Source organism: Condylostylus longicornis, unplaced genomic scaffold (assembly GCF_029603195.1).
Source record: "Condylostylus longicornis isolate FDR11 unplaced genomic scaffold, ASM2960319v2 ptg000040l, whole genome shotgun sequence".
NCBI classification, from domain to species: domain Eukaryota; kingdom Metazoa; phylum Arthropoda; class Insecta; order Diptera; family Dolichopodidae; genus Condylostylus; species Condylostylus longicornis.
Genome location: NW_026578009.1, coordinates 7407147 through 7429029, shown reverse-complemented (window position 1 = coordinate 7429029; position 21883 = coordinate 7407147). Strand labels below are relative to the sequence as shown.

Here is a 21883-nt window from a genome sequence, read left to right as displayed (position 1 = left end):
TATGTTGTTTAAACTGTTATACCGCAAAATACCACTCAAACTTGTTAAAACTCAACTTTAATACAAAAATCACTCTTATTTTGTAATATTTAACAAGCAAAATATAATCAAAACAAAACTGTTATACAAACTTCCTTTAATATCAATATTTAATTGTTGTTTTTTATGGTCTCCTCTAATGTTAAAATTTTCTTATTTCAAGTTTTTTTGTTCTAAAAACAAAAATTTATTTTGCTCTTATTTATTTGTTTATTTATTCAATTGTTTTCTTCACTACGTTTTTTTTTTTTGTATCCATAATTATAATATAGTTCTATAATTTGTTCAATTTTTAATTTATGTCATTATGTAAAAAGGTCAAATGTATATTGTTTGCCTTATGGAAGATATTAAAAAAAAAAAACAGTCAGTTCTTGTAATAAAAATATTGAACTTTAAAAAACAACTCAATAAACCAGTAACTGAGTCTCCAGTACATATGTAAATAACGGAGTCATTAATTTTGTTTTGAAATTTTAAATTACTTATATACCAACTTACGTTTACACGTTTTGTAACACATAGCTTTATTATAAATAAATCTGTGCTACAATTACACAATTATTATATTACTGGCATAAGCTGACTTATCTAAGTTCATCAAATCAATAAGAAAATTAATAACAAATAAAAAATTTCAAACTTTAAAATTTCCTTGTTTATCACTAATATTAAAGGCTCAAAAGTATTGTATTATATTTTAAAAAAAATATGTATAAGTTTTATTAATTACTTAGAAGAATTCTTTAATCGGAAAAGTATTGTATTATATAAGATAATTATATATTTTTGTATAATATAATTCTGTTATACAAATTATTATAATATGAAGATGATAAATTGATCTCAAAATATAATTTGTTTACCATATTGATTTGGAATCTTTTATATACATTATAAATTTTTATTAGTGATCTCAAGTTAAATTTTAAATTCAATTAATTAAAAAACTAACTATATATATGTATATATGTATATGGTTAAATTCTATACATATACACAAATATGTTCCAATGAAAAGGTGCAAATTGATAAAGATATGTTTTAGTAGAACAAGATACATAATATATTGTGCAGCTAACTCCATTTATTATGGTATAAAAACTCATTTGACAAAAATTATTGTCTTATAGGCTAGTATTTATACGAGTACCAATACTTCAAAGAGAAAATCTTAATTATGGAGCAATAAATTATACGAGTATATTTTGAAGTCACAAATTTTTATGATTCTAAAATATGACAATCTTAATTAGAGCTATTTTGTTTATTTATGAACGTCACAAATAGAGAGACAATCCGTATTTAACAGTGATATAAGAGGAGCTATTCTCTCGTGTCATATGAAACATTTGAACTCTTGTAAAATTTTTTCTCCAATTTACAGCTGAAATAAATGATTCTTGAATTTTTTTTCACAGCAAACAAATTTTTATTTTATATTTTTTGTTTTTTTATATGAATTACTATTGAATTTAATATGTTTAATTTTTTTTTAATAAACTTTCATATATGATATCGTCGGCAAAACTGTGATACCACGTAAGTGCAAATATTTCCAAAAGTACTTTACCAATTTTCTGTTTAGGAAATGTCAAACAATCCATCTTTTAAATTTATGAAAATATGAAAATTATTTAAAGAATATGTAATTATTTATTAGTTTTTACTGTTTCGTAAATTTTAAAGATTGACTGTTTGAGATTTCATAAACAGAAAATTGATAAAGTACTTTTGGAAATATTTGCACTTACGAGGTATCACAGTTTTGCCGACGATATACAAAAATGCATTTTACCTTTTTATATAATTATTTTTTTTTCATTTTAAATATTTATAATTAAATTATTCAATTAAAATTGTACTAATATCATCACTAATTATTATATTTTTAATAAATAAAAATTGTTGATAAATTAAAATTTAAAATAATTTAAAAAATGGGAAATCTATATTGTAATCTTATATAAAATATATATTAAACGAGAAATAAAAATGTGCTAATAAAAATACCTACCTATATAAATATATAAAAATGAACAGGATTAAAATATTGAAACTTTGTTTTTTTTTTTAAATTGGTTGTAAAAATTTTCGTTTTTATTTTAAATTTTAACAAAAATAATGATAAATATTGTATTGAAATATTTGAATATATATATATATATATGTACTAAATGTGTATTTATATCACATCGATGTATAAAATTTTAATGTTATTTTAAATAAAAAGAAAATGAATAAAAAAACAAACGATTTAATTTAATGTATAATTGTTATTTAAAAAAGAAGTGGGAAATTATTTTACTTGAAAAAAAATTGAACGAAAACTTATATAAATATATACAAATATATATTTAAGTATAATGAAGAATTTTATTTACAATATAACATTCAAAAATAAAACAAAGGCAAAATAAAAGAAAAAATTTTAATTTTTTTTACTCTTAAAATGCAAATTTTGTTTTTAGCTTATCTCAATGTTATTATGATAACTTCCTTAAAAGTATAAATGTTTAAATATAAAACTCAGTTCTAATAGAATTGTAGATTGTGCAGTAAATTTCAGAGACTCTGTGAATACTGCATTATATGTATAATAGAAGCCTACTCGAAAATTTACAAGCTTAAACCTATAAAAGTACAAAAAAAATTCAGTGTTTTGATTCGAATTTTTTAGAACTGCGATTAAGATTTGCAAAACTGCAACATATAAGAATAATTACAATGTATGTATTGTAAAACATTAAATATGAGCACATATTCTAATAATAGAAGTAAACGTGCAGACACTGCGTTTTCAAAAGTACTCTTTTTTTTTTTTCAATTACAAAATTTCGTCGAAATTTTTGACGTATAAAAATTTTTGAAAAAAAGTTCGAAAATAGAATTTTTACTTGAGAAATTAATGGCACAAAATAATTTAATTTGAATTTTTAAGACTTTAAAATAATAAATTTTAAATTAATAATGTTTTGGGACGAAGAAGTAAGGAACGTTTGAGAATTTTCCGAACAAAAATAAGGAAAATTTAACAATTTACCCTGAATAATTGACGAGTAAATTGATGAAACGATAAAATCATGAAACAATTTATTTGAATAACTGTACTTGCACAGGTTTCTAATCGAGAGAAAAAATTTGTAACAGTAAAAAGAAACAATGCCCATTATTTTAATTTATAAGAATTGTTTTTTTTTTTGTAAATTCTTAAAAGTTTTTATAGTTACTTATAAAAATTTCAATAACAAACATTTTGGTAACATTTTGATAAAAAAAATGAAACAGTTTTTTCTAACACGTGTTTTTTTGAAACTTCAATTGAAAGTACATATTAAATTTTTAATTAAATTTTTTTAAATATCTAATTTCAAATTGGTATTTTCGAGAGTGTTCCCAAATATCTCTGCATTCTTTATTTTTAGAGTATATTACATGATTACGTTTTTGACATACTAATATCTATGTAGTCTACAATCTATGCATAGAAATATGATATTAACAAGCTTGAATATTGGTTGGTAACAAATTTGACTTAATCATATAATTTATTCATTCGATTAATAATGAAATTAATATGAATCATTGTTTAAGCAAAAAAAGTTTTAATGACGAAATCTTCTTCATTTCTTTTTTTAAACCTTATGAAAATCAGTTAAAGAATGAGTGTTTTGAACACTGTATGATTCAAATTTTTCGCCATCGATATCAAAAATATGTCGCTTTGAGAAATTCAAAGAATGCAATTTTTTAACTTCATTTATTCATACAAGAGATACTTATGTATGTATATGAAAGTCACATGTTCATACCTATAATATTGTAAATGCCAATACATCCATACTAATAGAATATTGAATACATACTCAATAAAGAAAAATCAAAATTGTATGATTATGTATGTGTTTATAGTTTATATACATTTTTCGCGAATACCAATATACATAACACAAATTTATATACATTTCTCTTTAATATCATTAAAAATAAACTATTCACCTTTATTTTTCCATTTTTTTTTTTTCAATTTTACAATTTTTTTACTTCCATTTATAGTAATTTCGATAAATGAATTTCTTATCGTTAAATAATGTTTATTCACTTATCACAATATTTTTTAAACTATAGCTAGCTATCAGCTAAAAGATAAGAAAAATATACATAAAATAAGTAAGTAGTATTGATTCTTGATAGAGCCCAAAATCATGTAAAATTTAAATTAATTTATAATTTAAATTTCGTAATTAATTTTTCTATTTAAGTAAATAAAAAAATTTCGAAATTTGTGTCTTCTTTTGATTTAATCTTAATGCATATACAAAAATTAATTGTATAAAAAACTTCATATTCAAGAAAATTTTTCGAATATTTATTTAAAAAATCTTGTATTATAAGTAGATAATATTGGGTCATTTCAACTTTATATTCGAATTACAACATTTTTTTTGATAATTTCTACATATATAACAATATCCACATGGTTTATAATAATTATTATCATATGTGGTACATATATTTTGCAAAACTTGAATTGTATCAAGTATCTTTCTTACAAAAAAATAAAATAAAAAACAAGTCAGGAATGGCATATTTAAATATTCATGAATAAAATCTTATACAAGTGGATTACCCTAAATTTTTAAATATTAATCAGAAATATTGGTTTTTCAAATTATGTTCATGTTTCATAAAGCGTTCTTAATTTAATTCAAAATTCATTTAATTACTCATTTATTACAAATTCACTTTATTACCAACAACTATTGAAGGTATTGAATCCATGTATTTCATTTTGTTTTCAATTCTCTATAAATAAAAATTGAAATTTTTAATAAACTTATCCAACATAAATTATGAATGATAGAACAGAACTTTTTACATACATACATACTTAATATTGTCCTAATATTCAAATTACATTTTTATTTATTGAATAATATAGTAAAAATTAGAAATTATGAAATTTTCAATCTAGTTTTTATTCAAAAAACTATAAAAATCTAATGTACATATATTTATGTATAAACTATACTACTACAAACTGCTCATCTCATAATAAATTAGTGAATTTCAGAAAAACTAAAATATATACGTAAAAATACTACAACCATTATAATAACAGAATAAAAAAAAAATAAATAAAAAATTGAGAATAAAAACCCATACATTGTGCAACATAATAAACTCTTCAACCATGAAAATATTTCTATATTCACAGATGACGTCATTATGTTATATTAGTTAGCATAAATTAACCAAAAATGAACGAAAAAAAAAACCAACAAAACATAATAAAAAATTTTTTTTATGGCAATGATCAGTTTTGATTAAAAAAAATTTTTTTTTTTATTATAGTAACACAAAAATAATCGAGGCTCTCGCATTATAAAAAGAACAAAAATTTTGAGAAAAATAGAATTTTGTGCCTTTTTGCTTAAAAAAAAAAAACTCATTCAAATAACAAAAATGTTCTTGGCATACAAATTTTTTTTAATTTTTTAAATCTTTTGATTTTATTTTCTTCTTATTTTTTTTTTTTTGTCTCCTCATATAAAATATTTAGAATTTAAACATATTCTTAGTTTATGATTTGAAATTCTTTATATGTATACTACATATTTTACAATATTCACTTAATTGAGGATCATTGAAATGAATTTCACATTATTGGGGTATTCTAACGATTTTATATAGAATATTAAGTACAAAAATGAATTTATTTCTCAAATTTACCTATATAAATCGCTATACATATATACACATTTCTATAATATGCAAATAAATGATTTTATATAATAAGTAAAATATGGAATTTTTAGATTATTAATATTCTTTACCTGATATCAATTTCTAAAAGATACGCCAACCATTTAAAAATTTTAAATTAAATTACGCCATACAGACCCAATATTTAAAATAAAATTAAATAGAATTAATAAACCAAAACCTAGTTTAAGCGAATAATTTATAAAAATTTGCAAATTTCTTTTAAACGGTTTGGATGTTTCATACTTTCGTTGAATTTATTTTTGTAATATGTACTAATGTTGCATAGTTATAGGATGGACGGAGAACAGAAAAATAAGAGAAGAGCCAAATAAATACTTACTACTATACGAAATTTTTTTGACTGTATATTTAGATAAGAAAAAACTATAGAATCAACTGTTTGTGTTTTTATTTTATAAATGTTTTATAAAGTTTACCAGTTTTATAAATGAGAGAGACGGTAATTTCGGTGAGAGAAACACTAAAAGGCGAGATTTTATTAAATAATGTCTAAGAAACTTTTTCAGAATTTCATTATTTAGATGACTATTTATTGTCATCTAAGAAAAAAATTATATCATTAATGGTATTAAAAAAATGGTTTATATATAACAGTTGACTTTAAATTGATTTATTTCGTCTGTTCTTATTTCGACTTACATATGTAATATTCTCTTTTTACAAAACTTTCACCTTAATTAAATCATGTGATTTAATGAGAATTGAAAATATTTTTAGTAAAAGTTTTTTATAATTATTATTCCATATTTTCGATAAATATGAAAACCTTTTTTTCAGATAAGATTAGCCCTTGTAAAAGGAAAACAGTCGCAATTTTTCACTTATACTGTAAAACTTTTAAAAAATTTCTAAATTTTCAAAATTATTTTCTGAGTTATTTAAAACTACGAATAGTAATATAATATTGTACATGCTGGTTATTTGCAATGTTTCTTTCTTACTTTACTGCCAGTAAAGCTGCTTGATATATATACGGAATTGGAGATATGCATTTGTATATTTAATTCGAAATATGTATAATTAGCGATTCTAAATAATCATAAACATTAAATATACTTTATCGAGTCCAAAAATTTATCTGCGATAGAATAATATTAAATTCAGACTTAAATCCAACAAAATATAAATTAATTAAAATGAAATTGATTAAAGAGTACTATCGAAACCATAAATCTATCGTAATGTCTGGCATTTTTCGAATAATCGATATTTGAAACGTAAATAAGAAAACAAAATCTTTAGAAATCTTCGTTCAGAAAAACATTTGCAAACAATTTACATACTAAATCCCAATTTATTATAATATCTGTAATTACTACTAAACGGTTTTAAATAAAACCTAAATATATAAATATGTATGCAAATATGTACATATGTATATCATTATTATTTTATGTACTTAACATTTACTTACATATAGTAGATGTACATAAATTATTGCGAACCAAACCTAGATTTTATGTTTTTTTCTTTTACTTATTAATTCCAAAAAAGACAGCAAAATTATAAAAATAAATTAAAAAAATAAAAACGAAAATCAATTTGTTGACCTTTCACGGTTAGATTAACTCAAAAATTCAATAAATTCCATAAAAAAAAAAACACTTAAAAGCTGAGTCATTCACTTGCAAAAATACATACGGCAAGAAAAATAATTGATAAATTGATATGAAATAATAAACTCAATTTTATATGTTAACTTGTTGTCTAACTACCACAATTATAAAGAAAAACGCGTAAGACAAAATAATATAAAATTTCACACTTGTATATATATGTATAACTGTTATACAAAAACAAAAGATATTCACATATTATGCTATTCTTATACTTACATATATATGTATGTATTTTATTATATAAACAATGATGTTTTAAATGAAAAATACCTCATTTTATATAAAAAAACTTTTAACCCTGATTTTCTGTTAAAAATTATCCATATGAATTTTACGCAACTATTATAATTATGATGACAATTTGATATTTTGGTATCACCATTATTTTGGTTTGACCTAATGTTTAATACAATCCAGTAATTCTTTTATTTAAAAATCACAAACAATTAAATAAAATGTAATTCTCAAATATCAAAAATTTTTGAAAATTTATACATAAATACAACCTACATATTATTTACTTAAATAATTATATTATGTATAGGTATTCATTTGTATTTTATGTACTTTTATCTACTCATATACATAGATAAATCTTTTAATACACCTAACTGTTATCATTTTACAAAAATTTTCAAAACTATTTTTGAAATTAGATTACGTGAAACATGTAGCATATAATCAAAGTAAATACAAAACAGCATACAAAATATAATTACTTTTCGACAGTAATAAATAGTTACTAGGAATTTTACCGTACACAACTACATTATTTCATATTTTTTAAAGTTAACAAATTTTTTATGTTAAAAAGTAGGGTTAAATCAACTACATATTATTAAATAGAGACCATGTGATATTTATAATTCTAATTGAAATACATGTTTCAATGTTTCATACATACATACGCACAAAACCTATTACAATTACATATTCTGAATTATGAACACAGAGAAAAATAGTCATGACATTTTGTTAATACCATTACTAATTAATATTAGATTTGCTATGTTTTTGATTTGAAAAGATATTGTATAAATTTCTTTGTCATTTCAAATTAATTATCCCAATTTTATATCAAAAACTTATCAAAAAATGTTTTTCATTTGAAGTACAAAAGTGCGGCTATGCTCAAAATATAGGCCATGACAATTAAGTTATTTTTGTAACAATTAAGTCAACAATAATTAGTTAGATTAGTAAAAAAGTCAATAGTTAGTTTTGTGACAATTAAGTTATTTTTGGGAAAATAACTATTCAGCTTTAAAAATCTTAAATTCAAGACCTAAAGGAGGTAGAATTTTTATGCATATATTTATATTTACATATACATATGTACATATACATATGACAAATTAAAGTTGAGATTTCGAAGATGGCCTTTTATTTTAATACTATACCAAATTGAAATATGACGAATTTGAAATATCTAGATATTATAGAACATAAAGTAACCCAAATTGAGTGTATCTATATTCAATACTTATAATAAAGGGTTTTAAAAGCCTTTGTATTGCCAATTCTCAATTTCATTCGAATTTATTAAAAAAATTCAATTTTATGTTAAATATCTTATAAAAATCTTAAAACTTAATAAATATAATTTTATCTTTTTAAGCTTTGTTTTTGTCAAACATATTAGATAACCCGACCACATTTTGTTGACAGACATTTAAATTTTTTCATTTTACAAATATGAATATTTAACACAGCATACACAATATAAGAATTTCTGTCCATTATTTTGAATGATAAATGACATTAGAGATATTACTTAAATTTATCTACATATACTCTCGTACGTCCAATACACACATACAGAAGACTTATGTAAATATATGTACAGAATAAAATAATTTACATGTTGCCCGTTTGCATAAATAAACGAGAAATGTAATAAATATTTGAGTAATTTAAGCTTTTTAAAAATTTATAGTTTTTTTTTTCTTAATAATAATTAATTTGTATTTTTTTGAGTCATTAAATTGGCGCTATTACAAATTTACAACTGCAACTTTCTTACAATATTGTTGAAAATGAGTTAATGACAACACAACAAAAAGTAGTCTATAGACAAAAATAGCGATGCCATATGCATGTAAATATGAAACATACGTCGTAGTTACATTTATAAACTCGCGCATACGAAAATTGCGATGCATGAATATAAAAATGACATAAAAATCTCAATTATATTATATTTATGTTAAAGAATCTAATATAGCCAATAAAATTTAAAAAAAAAAAAAGAAAAAAGAAAGATGCGAATGAAAAAACTTGTTTTCTTACTTTTTCGCTAAAAAAAATTTCTAAACTATTTGTATATTAAATTTTGCCTTAAAATCTAGTAAAAAAAAAACAAAAGAAAAAATAAAACGCGACCATGTAAAATATGTACAGAAATGGACTGATGAACGCGCTCCATATAAGTACTTATGTACATTTATTTAAAAATAAAAAAAAAACAAAAAAAAATGAAAAAAAAAAGTGAAAAAGCAATGAAAAAGCTTACAAATGCCGGCCGGAATGCTTTATTTATTTTTCACACTATAGGTACACACATACAAATATACATATCTCAAGTTCTCTTTCCAACGTTATTTAATCACTCACTTAAAATCTAGTATTTTTGTTTTTTTCTTTTTTATTATTCTCAGTTTTTTTGTTTTAATGGAGTTTTCAGAAAAAAAACCGTTAAAAAGAATTTCAATTCTTTTTCATTTATAATTCTTTTTCTTTTTCTCTTTCTATTAATAATATTTTTAAGAAGTACATACATAGGTGAGTGTGAACGAGATATCTATATAAGATATGGGAATGCGTGGGTAGCGTACAAGTAAAATATTCAAATAATTATGCTTTTTAAAGTCGAAATGTCATTTATCTTTTTTTGGGAAAAAAAGATGAGTACGAGAATACAATCTGATATGGCCACAACATGACCGTCACAACGTAATACATTTTCCAATTATATGATAAACTCAATTAGAATTTCAAGATTGATATGATATTTTTGATAATACTTGCATAATAGTACCTTGGACTTGCCGAACAGCATCTTCGAAAACGGTGAAATTTGCCTTTAGTACACCTTCATAACCCGAAAAATTGATAATATTATCATGTATCTAAAAAGAAAATTTAAATACAAAACTTCATCAAAATCGTTTTAGACCAACATCGACGTCTATATTGTCGTCCGACATTTCACATTCGTTTCATATGTGCATAACATTTTACATATATGTATGTAAGTACATAATTAAATTTCCGCTATTCCTTTTTAAATTGAATACAAAAATAAAGATCAATTTATTGGTATCCTATAGTTTACCGTAAATATTTTATATTCCGTTATTCATTTATTCAAATTAAAAAACAAAAATTAGAATTAGAACCACAAACAAATTATTCTTAAATTATTTCCTTTTTTTTTTATTTCTAAAAATTTTTTTGAAATGAATTCATTTCTTTTGAGTAAGAAACCAACATACATTTATAGATATTTGTACATACATAAATATGTATGTATGTATGTTGCTAATTAGAAATGAAGATGAAAATATTTAAGCGTTTTTTTTTTAAATGTGGTTGTACATTGATCTTATTTTTGATTTAAAATAAACAAATTTAGGTGTTAATTGTAGTTTGAATACACGAATCTTTGTAATTTTTATTTTTATATTTGACTCCCCCCTTAAGAACACTTTAAATTTGTGTCTCTATGCAGTTTACTTAATATAACAAAAAAGAAACTCAAAAAAAATTATTCCATGAGCTAGCTTCATAATGAAAGATTACTGTTTTTAAATTCTGTTCTCAAATCTAAATTCGGCAAATTATTTCTTCTCTAAATCTAGATTTTAAAAATGTATTACTGCAAATATCTTAATAAAATAACTCCTAATTAATTGAGACATGAGAATTAATGCAACAATACTATCATATTACTATAAACGATTCAGCTTATAAATGATAATTCAAAATTTATTTCTAAATTGTGTAGGGATACAGTTTAATTGGAATTTCGATGCCAGTTTAGTCTATAAAAAAGTTGTAGTAATTTCCCAACAAATATGTATTGTCATAAATTGAAATTCAATTGTCATGACATGAAGTCTTGAAGACATTTCGAAAACTTAAAAACTTAAACAAATAATTAATGTTGATTTTAAAAATAAACCCTATATAAAAAATATTTGAATGTTATATGGTAAAATAAATAAATTTTGTTTTAATAATAAAATATAATATTATAATATATATTTTATAAAATATAAGTTATTCGTTAAATTATAATAACAAAATAAAAATTTTTACAATTACAAATTAATACAAAAACGTTAACTATTTTAATGATATAGAACTAAGTTAATTTATCAAGAATAGTTATAAAAAAATAATGCAGTACCAAAACAATTGTAAATAATTCATAATAAAAATTAGGAGTATTTAATCTCAACAAGACCTAGCCTGCATAAAGGCGGTCTTATGCATTTCCGAGTTAAAATTATAAGTATAAGAATTATACATTTGTAATAGTATAAAAAAATTAAAAATAAATAATTTATGTTCTCAAATTTGTATTAAAAAATATAAAATAAAAATAAATTAATTAAAATATAAATTTTATATTCTTTCCAATATTATCAAAAAACTGATCGACCCCTAATATAATAAAATAATAAAACTTTCAATATTATGTAGTTATACATTGTTGTGTCTATATACATAAGTATTTTCATCTAAAAATTTTAGTAAATTTTATATACTAAATATACCTATACGTAGTTCTAATATTGCTGATAAATTAAAAATACATATAGTTGTCTTACTACTATATCAAAAAGTACTACTATTTTTATAATTCATTCAAATTTCATACAATAATTACGTACCAAAATTTAATTAAAATATAATTTTTCCTTTAAGCGTTCCTCATAATTATAAAATAAATTTAAATAATAGTAATTAATAAGTAAAATTCTTTAATATTCTTAATATTACATAAATATTAAAAATCTAAATAAATACTCGTAATATATGTAGTCTTTAATATTAATGTATATATATAAAATTTTAAAAGTAGATAATTTATTGGTGGTATGTGCATAATATCGGAATGTTACTACTTATAATATTATAAAATCCCTGTAGTTTTTTTTTAGTTATTTTTTTTTTTAAATACTACATTTTATATATACCATATATATCACATAAAATTAAATAAATTATAATTTTTTTTTTTCATTTTTTTGATTTTGGATGCAAATTCCTCCAATACATGAATTAAAAAAATAAAATGCATTAGAATTCTGCAAAAAATAAAAATAAAAAGAATGTAGAAAATGAAAAGTGCTTGTGCCATACTGAAATTTTTTTATACATACATTATTTCTCCAAATATAGCTATACTTAGTTAGCAAAAATAATTATTTTGAAATATCCCCCAAAAATCCAGGAATTTGAAATTTATCGCATATAATTTTTTTTTTTTTGGATGTGTTGGTGAAGTTAAGCAATGAAGTTGATCCCAAAATAAAAAATAAAAAAACAAAACCTGCAAGAAAACATTAAGCATTATTTTATATAAAAATAATTTTTTTTTTTGAAAATTTTTTTAATTTTTTAAATTTTTTTTTTAATTAAAAACAAAAGTGTATATATATATAAATTTTTGAATAGAATAGAAAACAAAGTTAAAAAAAATGACACACAAACCCTTACCTAATCAGTAGTAAGTTTTTATAATTTTTAGTAGTTTTTTTTTTTTTTATTTAGAATTAGATTTTGTAATTTAGAATTTCACATAATCACAAATTCATTAAAAAAAAAATCCATTACAGTCAAACCAGACAAGAAAAAACACACTTTCTTTTTTTGAGTTTCAAAACCTTACAATTCCTTCCTCCTTTTTTTGTACACATTTTTTTTGAAAGAATGCAATAAATTTTGAAATATTTTTAAAATTTTTGATTTTTGTTAAAAAAATTAATTTTTTACCCATATTTTTGTCGAATTTTTTAAAACCAAAATTTTTTTAATACGCATCGTGATCATTATTCAAAGCCTTAAAACAAAAATGCATTTATAGCATTAGATTTACCAAAAAATAAAAAAAAATGTCATGAATAATTATTAATTAAATTATTTAAATATAAATCATTTCCACATTAGTGTCCCCATCCATAAATAAAGCATAAAACCAACAATAATAATATATAATTCCTCTTTAATCGCAACTGATGGTATGCAAACCTTTTTTTTTTGCATTTGTCTGTTATTTTATACCAATAAAATTATAATAATAAGTGAAATCAAGCATATTATATGAATAAAGGAATGAAAAGCAAAATAAAATTAGCTTTAAAAATTAAATTAAAAAAAAAATATTAGCATGATTATAAAAACATATAGGAATGATTATGACTGAATAGCTGAAAATTTAATAATAATAAATTAATTTTAATAAAAAATTAATCTGAAAAAAAAAATGAATATTTATTCAATACTAAGAATATGATTATTAAAATAATTCAATATTTTTAATTACAAAGATTTTTAGATTTTTTTTTTTTATTTTAATAGTAAGTAGTTAATTGTAGTTTTCATTCATGTAAAATTATTGCATTGATGTTATGATAATTTTATTGCAATTTCGAGCCAAAATTTTTTTTAAATTTATATAAATAATATTATCATCCATTTGCCTATATTTTTGTGCAATTTCCTAACAAAATTTATATGACTTGTTTCAAGAGAAAACAAAAATTTCTCTTATTATATATGGTAATGACCCTTATTACTATATACAATGCGGTTGGATAAAAAATATTAACAATGAATAGATTTCGTAAACTTCAAGAAAACAAAAAGAAATTGTACATATATAAAATTTTGATATTTTTATTTTACAAATAAAATAGAGAAAAAGAAGTATAAAAATGAATAAAAACTAGTGTACCTATATACACTTTTAAAAATAAGGTCAAGTTTTATATTATATATGTAACTACAATAGTCCTTTGTACAATAACAAAGAAGAGACACTCAATTTTTCAAGGCAATTTATATTTCTTTTATATTCATGTTACTTGTCTATTTATATAAATATTGCATATTGTCAATGACTTTATATTATTTATCCCACATTAAAAGTTTTTACGGATATTAAATTTAATATACATTGAAATATACGATCATATATTTCTGCATATCAAATACATACATCTATATTATTTATATGAGTACAGTAACAATATAAAAAATTTTCTCCTTGATCTTATTCTTTACTATTAAATATAAATATAACAATATGTTGAATTTTGTTATACTCATATTACCTACATATATTAAAGTACAAATTTCTTGATAATTAAATTTTTATTAATAATATAGATGAAGGAGTTAATAAAATAATATTAAAATATTTTTAATTAATTACATAAATTTCCGATTTTATATTGTATTCAAGAATTTCCCCACAAAAAAAAAAAACTCCGTAAAACTTAATTATAACATAACAGAACAGAATTATTTTAAATATTTTACTAGAATAAAAGTCATTAATTATATAGTATTTTGGGATATTCTTTATAATTTTATATTAAATCATATATTCAAATTGATTCCCAGGCAATTAGAGCAACATGTTCCACATAAATTTAGATTTAAACGGTTTTCTTTTTAAAAAAACAAAATAATTTTAATTTCTTTATGAAAAATGTGAAACTATCATTGTTATTTATAAACAATACACTTTAAGGACGTATTTTGGGAATTTTCTTTTGAAATTTTTAAATATAATCCTGAAAACCTATCCACTTTAATATGTTTTATCCAGGTCTTACAAAATCGAATTATTTAAAAAATATTCTAAATTGAATAATAATTAATAATTTAATGAAATTTTATAAAAATTATCATGACATTCAATGTACATATATACAATACATACATACATATATAAAATAATACAATAAGTACCATATGTATTGTAATTACACACATAGTAAACTATTATGTAATAGATACATTACATAACTTTTTATATAAAATGCAAGAAATTCAGCTAAAATAAATATAAAAAAAAACTATTTGAACTCATTTATAAATGGCTGAATACAAAAAAAAATGTTTTAGAACATCCATTTTTTTTATTTTCTTGATCAATTTCTTTAATTTATTTTTAATTTTAATTGTAATAGTAATTAATCTTTTTGAAAAGTTCTCAATTGGTAATTAAAAAAAAAAAAAAAAAGAAATAAAAATATTGTTTTGTAGAAAAATTTGTGTTTTGTAAATGTTTTGTTTGTTTGTTTTCTAAATGTTGTAAAAAATTTCGCTTTTCCTTTTTAATTAACTAATTTTTTAAGAAATATAAACGCTTTTCGATTCACAAATATTTTTTTTTTTCAAAAACTAATCCTTTAATTTCCTTTTCATAAAATTGTGTTTAGTTTTTCTGTGTTTTTTTTTTTTTTGCTTTTTTGCTTTTTGTTTTTGACTTTGTGTCATTCATTGTTGTTTATTTGTAAATGTTGTTCTCTAGTTTATGTGTGTTCGTATTATGTTTTATAAAAAAAAAAACCAAATACCAAATAAAAAAAACCATAAAATGCAGCAGCTGGTTTAAATTTAATTTTTCCTGTTTTTTTTTTCTCCTTCCTTCTCTCTACTTAGTATTTCTAAATCTGTTTCCTTTATTTTTGTATTTTTCTTTTTGAAAATTTAATTTTTTTTTTATATTATTTTAGTAATTGTATTTTATTTTTTCTTTTCATTTATTTTTTTTTTTATTCTCTTCGTATTTTTATTTAAAATAAAATTGAATTTCAATTTTTTTTTATTAAAAATTGAAAAAAAAAAAATCATCTTCTATAAATATTTTTGATTATTGAAATATCCTTGCCCGAAACATATTACGTTATATTGTCCTTTGAAAAATCTTAACAACAAAACAAAAAAAAAAAATCTCGACAAAAAAAAATGTATAGGTCGCTCGTAAATTGGCCATGGTTGAAGCTGATTTGGAAAGAGCAGAAGAACGTGCCGAACAAGGTGAAAAGTACGTTGAAAGAATAAATAAAAATTTATTTTTTATAAAAATGATTATTGATATTATATATAATATTGATGTTAATTAATGTTGATTTATTTTATTGATCCAAGTGTGTTCTAATTTTAGTTTTCAATTGATTGATTTTATGTTTTACATTAAATTATTATAATACTATATTGTTTTTGATTAATATTACAATAATTTTTATTAAATAATTATATAATATACATAAATATACATATATATTTTTTTAATTCTAATTATTGTTATTTTTGTTTTTTTTATTTAATTTTGTTAATGGACAATTATATTGAATTTACGGTCAAATATAATTCATTTTGCGTAATTTTGTTATTATTTTCGAAATTTCGAATATCAAATTAAAATTGCTAAATATAAATTTGATATTCGAAATTTCGAATATCAAATTTAAATATACAAAAATTGCTCTCACTTCTAAAAAAAATTAGTGAATTTACTTTACGATACGTATAACAAGTAATCGATTTAATTTAAATTGATTCTTTTATATCTAGCATTTCCTAAATTAATTATACTACTTAATTACTTTAAAAATTTTATTTTATTTGAAAACAGTCCATTAAACTAAATTAAATAAAAGAATTCTGAATTTTAATTTTTTTTAAAAAAAAAATTGACTAACTCTAATAAATAATATTTTATATTTCAGCATAAATTTAAATAAAAATTAATAAAAACTTTATTTTTTTTTATTTTTAAGTAGCTTTAGCTAGCTCGATTCTCGTTTTATATTGTTGAATAAACAAAAAAAAAAAACATTAATAATCTAACAAATATTTTTTTAAAATAATATTAATAATAATTTTTTTTTATTTTTTATTTTTGTATATTTTACGGCTTTCCCCCCACAAATCCGAACTAACAATAAAAACGAAAAAAAAAAAAAATTTTGTGTGTTGTGATTTTAAATATCGCCTTCAAAAACATTATGGCAAATTAACAATTGTTTTTTATTTTTTTGCAATAACAACGCTCTCCATATATACAATTAATTTTTGTTATAATAAAATCCAAATCCATCATTTACAAAAAAAAAAAAAATTGCAATTCCTTCATGGATTTTACTTCGAATGAAACAAAAAACAAAATTTGCAAAATTAAAAAAAAAAAAACCAAAAAAATTATAAAAGGTTGCTCGTAAACTAGTCCTTATGGAACAGGATTTGGAACGATCAGAAGAAAAAGTTGAACTTCTTGAAAGGTTTGTTTGGTTTTATCACAAAAATTAATTTAATAATCTTGAAAATGCACTTATGCTTTTTATATACCAATAAATATATATTAATAACATAAACATAATGTACATATATATATATATTTTTTGTATATTTGTTTAATTTAATAAAATGTATGTAGATTTACGTATAATATTTGTTCATTTTGTTTTTCTTTTTTTTTTATATTGAAATGCATGTATAAATAAATTATTTCAATATAAATAAAATAAGTTTTTTGAATTAATTATTAAATCTAATATAAAATTTCAATATAAAATATTTTAAATTGAAACATTAAAAAAAAAAAAATTTTAAAATATTTAATTGAAATCTTCAATATACAATTAAAATTTGTTGTAAGAATCATAATTTTAAATTCTAAATTTAATTAAATTCTTCTAAAACTAAATTATTTTTAATGTTTTTTAACATTATATTCCTATTTATATATTGTGTTACACATTCCGGTTCAAATTATACGAGTATTCAAATTTGATTTGAATGCAAAATTTAAATTGAATTCCGAATAAATTATTATGATAAAATTAGTTTAGTCGATATTGCTAAATATTTGAAGGTTTTAATGATATTAAAACCATTTTGCATTCGTTCAACTTTATACATTTTATGAGTAACGTAATGTCAAAATTTTCGTGAAAACAAATTTCGGTTTTCAATTTAATATCTTCAATAAAATTCCACTATTAATTAAAACAGAGCACTATTGTTTTAATAAATAAAATGAAAAAAACTGATGAAAAAATTTAATTATTTGCAATATTTTCAAAAACATTTTTTTATTTTATATTGAAAATAATTTATATTGATTTTTTTTTTATATATGACAATAATAATAATTATAATAATAAATAATGTACATACATATAAATATTCAAATATGAAAATTAAATTTATAAAATAATTTCTTTTTTTTTTTTGAAAATTTTCACAGTAAAATCGTTGAGCTTGAAGAAGAACTTCGTGTTGTAGGCAACAACTTGAAATCTCTTGAGGTTTCAGAAGAAAAGGTAAATTATACATATTATGGCAATTTTATTATAATAAAAAAATTATTTTTTACAATAATTTTCATATAAAAGATTGAAACTATATTTAAAATATAATTTATAAAATTTTAATTAATTTATTAGTTAAATTATATTAAAATATTCGGTGTAAGTTCAGAAATCATTATGAAGAATAGAAGTATATTTCAGAAAATCAAAAAATATATTTATAATATATATCTTCGTTCGCCCGCTGTTTAAAGTTAAAGTTAAAAAAACAATTTTGACAAATTTAGAATTTTTAATTATATAGTATATGTATACGATAATATTAATATTTAATTTAAATATTACATAATAAAAATATTCTAAAAAATAAATTTTGATTAGGCCAACCAACGTGAAGAAGAATACAAGAACCAAATCAAAACATTGAACACTCGTCTAAAGGAGGTACTTTTTTTTTTTGGGTTTAAATAGCTGCAAAAAAAAAAACCAATTTCTATAATTTTCAAAAGCGAATACAAGTAAAATATCTACTGAATCGAATATCTAAGAGTAATCTAGAATTCATCTGGCAATTCAGATAAAATTTTTGAAGTTCTTCAAAATAGCCTTTGCAGTAAATATAATCCGGCTTTAAAAACAAAAAAAAAAATTAAAATGTTTTCCAAATATTGTTTATTTTGATTTTGTTCCATTCTGTTTCTGTTTTTGTTTGATTTATATTTTCTTTTTTTTTTATGAAATGAGTTTTGAAAAAAAAAAAAAAATTGCTTTAAAATTATTTTCCAGCGTGGCGATCATTTAATTATTTTTTCTTTTTTTTTTTTATTTCTAATAATTTTTCTCTACATATATATTTTTTTTTAATAATATTTTTTTTTTACTGTTTGGTAAATAACCAAAAAAAAAAAAAACTAAAATAAATGAAATTTACATGTTAATTAGATAACAAAAGTTTTTTTTTTAATCTATTTTAAAGAAATTAATTTCAAAAGGGGGACCTGTTATACATACGGCTCTCAATACTTCATATATTCATAACAAATTCAAATTGCAATTTACAGCAAATTTAAAAGAAAAACTGTACAGATTTTAGCTGAGCATAAAAGACAGCTCAGTTTGCTAAATTTATTTTCAATGTTTTTTTTTTTTTTAATGTAAATGTAAATAGAAATTTGTAAGCAAAACAAAAAAAAAATTTAAAAGAGATTTTTAACATTTTCTCAATTTTCATATAAAAATGTTAGTCTAAAATTAAAATTTTGTTGTTAGAGTGGTCTTTGTTCAGTGATTCAATTAAATAAATGTACGGACGTATATAGAAAAATGCAGTTCTAACGACAAATTGACATATTCAGTAATTAAGACAGCATGGCTGAATAAGTTAAGTTGATCCGTATTTTTTGGTAAACGCATTATATATGAATGTATATAAGGCGTCCCATTCTTCTTATGAGATAAGAAGAAAATATTTAACTTAATTAAAAACATAACAGTAATGTTATGAGTGTGAATAATGAGAGAAAATTATATTAACAATTATTATGGAGGGTTTCCAATTTTCTTCTTGGACAAAAATACGAGTATTGTATTTAAAATTAAAATTTTCGAAAATAAACTTAAATAAAAGCAAAAAATGGGGCTTCTTATAAAAAATTGTGAAAAATCTCTTTTACAGATCAAAATTAAATAAAAAAAAAATTTTATTTACTAACTTAATTTCAATATATTTATTTTTTTATAATTTTTTATTATTTTTGTTTTTTTCTTGATTTTTAAATTCATTTTATTTTAAAGATTATCAGTTTTTTCATTATTGTACAAAAACAAAAAATTATTTTTTTTTTTTTTTAAATTTAGTGTGGATATTTTCGAAATTTTAATTTTAATTTAAAAAAAAACAAAAGACAAAAGATAATTTTTTTTTAATTTAAAATTTTAATTTAATATTCTTTATTTTTTTGTTTTTGAAAAATGAAAAACAAGCATTTATAAAAACGATAAAATATCTACCGAAAATCTCAGCGATTTCTAATAATTTTAAAAATTACTAAAAATTTTTGCATTTTACATTTATTACTAATTTTTCTAAAATAATTTCGTATTTTTAGTTGTTCTTTTAATTATAAAATTTAATATTAATTTATTTTTTAATTTTGTAATTATATTATTTATTTTTTATATTAATAATATTAATGAAATTTTTTTATTTTCTTTTTTATTTTCATGTATAAAATTTTGATATTTTTTATTTGATATGTTTGAATTTTTTTTTTGTGATTGGATTGAATGAAACAATTCCTGATTTTGAATTCTTTGATGCACTGCTGCTTTTATTAAAAAAAAAAAAAAAAATTTTTATGCTTCACGTGAATAATTTTGATTTTTTTTTTTAATGAATTTTGTATATTGTAATGAATTTTTTTGCAATGTTATATGTATCGTATTTATTAACATAAAAAAAAACATTATTTAAATTTGTAAAATTAAAAAAAAATTTTGTTCCTTGTATACTTGTACACACATTCCACCTGAATGCGAATTAATTTAAATACACGTGAATATTATAAAATTTTATTGTATATGGCATAAAAATAAATTTAGGCTACACAAAAAGAAGAAAGTTTTGAAAGTCAAATTAGATTATTGGATCAACAACTTAAGGAGGTATTTGAAAAATTTGATATTTATAGAGCCATTTTTTTTTTTTACTTTTTTTTATGGTAACTGGGTAAAATTAATTGTTTATTTTTAATAGAAATTTATGCAAGCACTTTTACAATCAAATAATTTTTCAATTTTGTTCAAAATAAAATTTGTAAAATTTAGTTAATATTAGTATATTGTAGATAATTTTATTTATATTTTTAATTTTCATTAAAAAATAAAATCATTTATTGGTTAATTTTTTTTTAATAAAATTTTCATTAAAATTTAAAATAAATTAATTATTTGAATAAAATCACGTAAATTATCATTCTGTTTATAAAATAATTTAATTAACATGAATGTATGTACAATAATTAATTATTAATTAATTTATCATTTCATGTAGAGTTTAATAATTTAACATTATTGTAATGAATAACATTAATTCTATAA

At 20.1% G+C, this 21883-nt stretch overlaps 1 protein-coding gene across 15 annotated transcripts in view; it reads left to right on the top strand.

Moving 5' to 3' along the window:
- The window catches only part of LOC129609880 (tropomyosin-2), an 80453-nt gene that overhangs the window by 44803 nt on the left and 13767 nt on the right, over nucleotides 1-21883 (top strand). For 10 of the 15 annotated variants that reach the window (XM_055522076.1, XM_055522073.1, XM_055522072.1 and 7 more), the window contains 3 exons: nucleotides 16445-16515; nucleotides 18721-18796; nucleotides 19166-19228. In XM_055522076.1, the coding sequence (XP_055378051.1) occupies nucleotides 16445-16515; nucleotides 18721-18796; nucleotides 19166-19228 (210 nt within the window). Of the gene's footprint in view, nucleotides 1-16444; nucleotides 16516-17681; nucleotides 17753-18720; nucleotides 18797-19165; nucleotides 19229-21883 lie in introns of all 15 variants that reach the window. The other 5 variants (XM_055522077.1, XM_055522074.1, XM_055522069.1 and 2 more) reach the window with 1 other exon arrangement.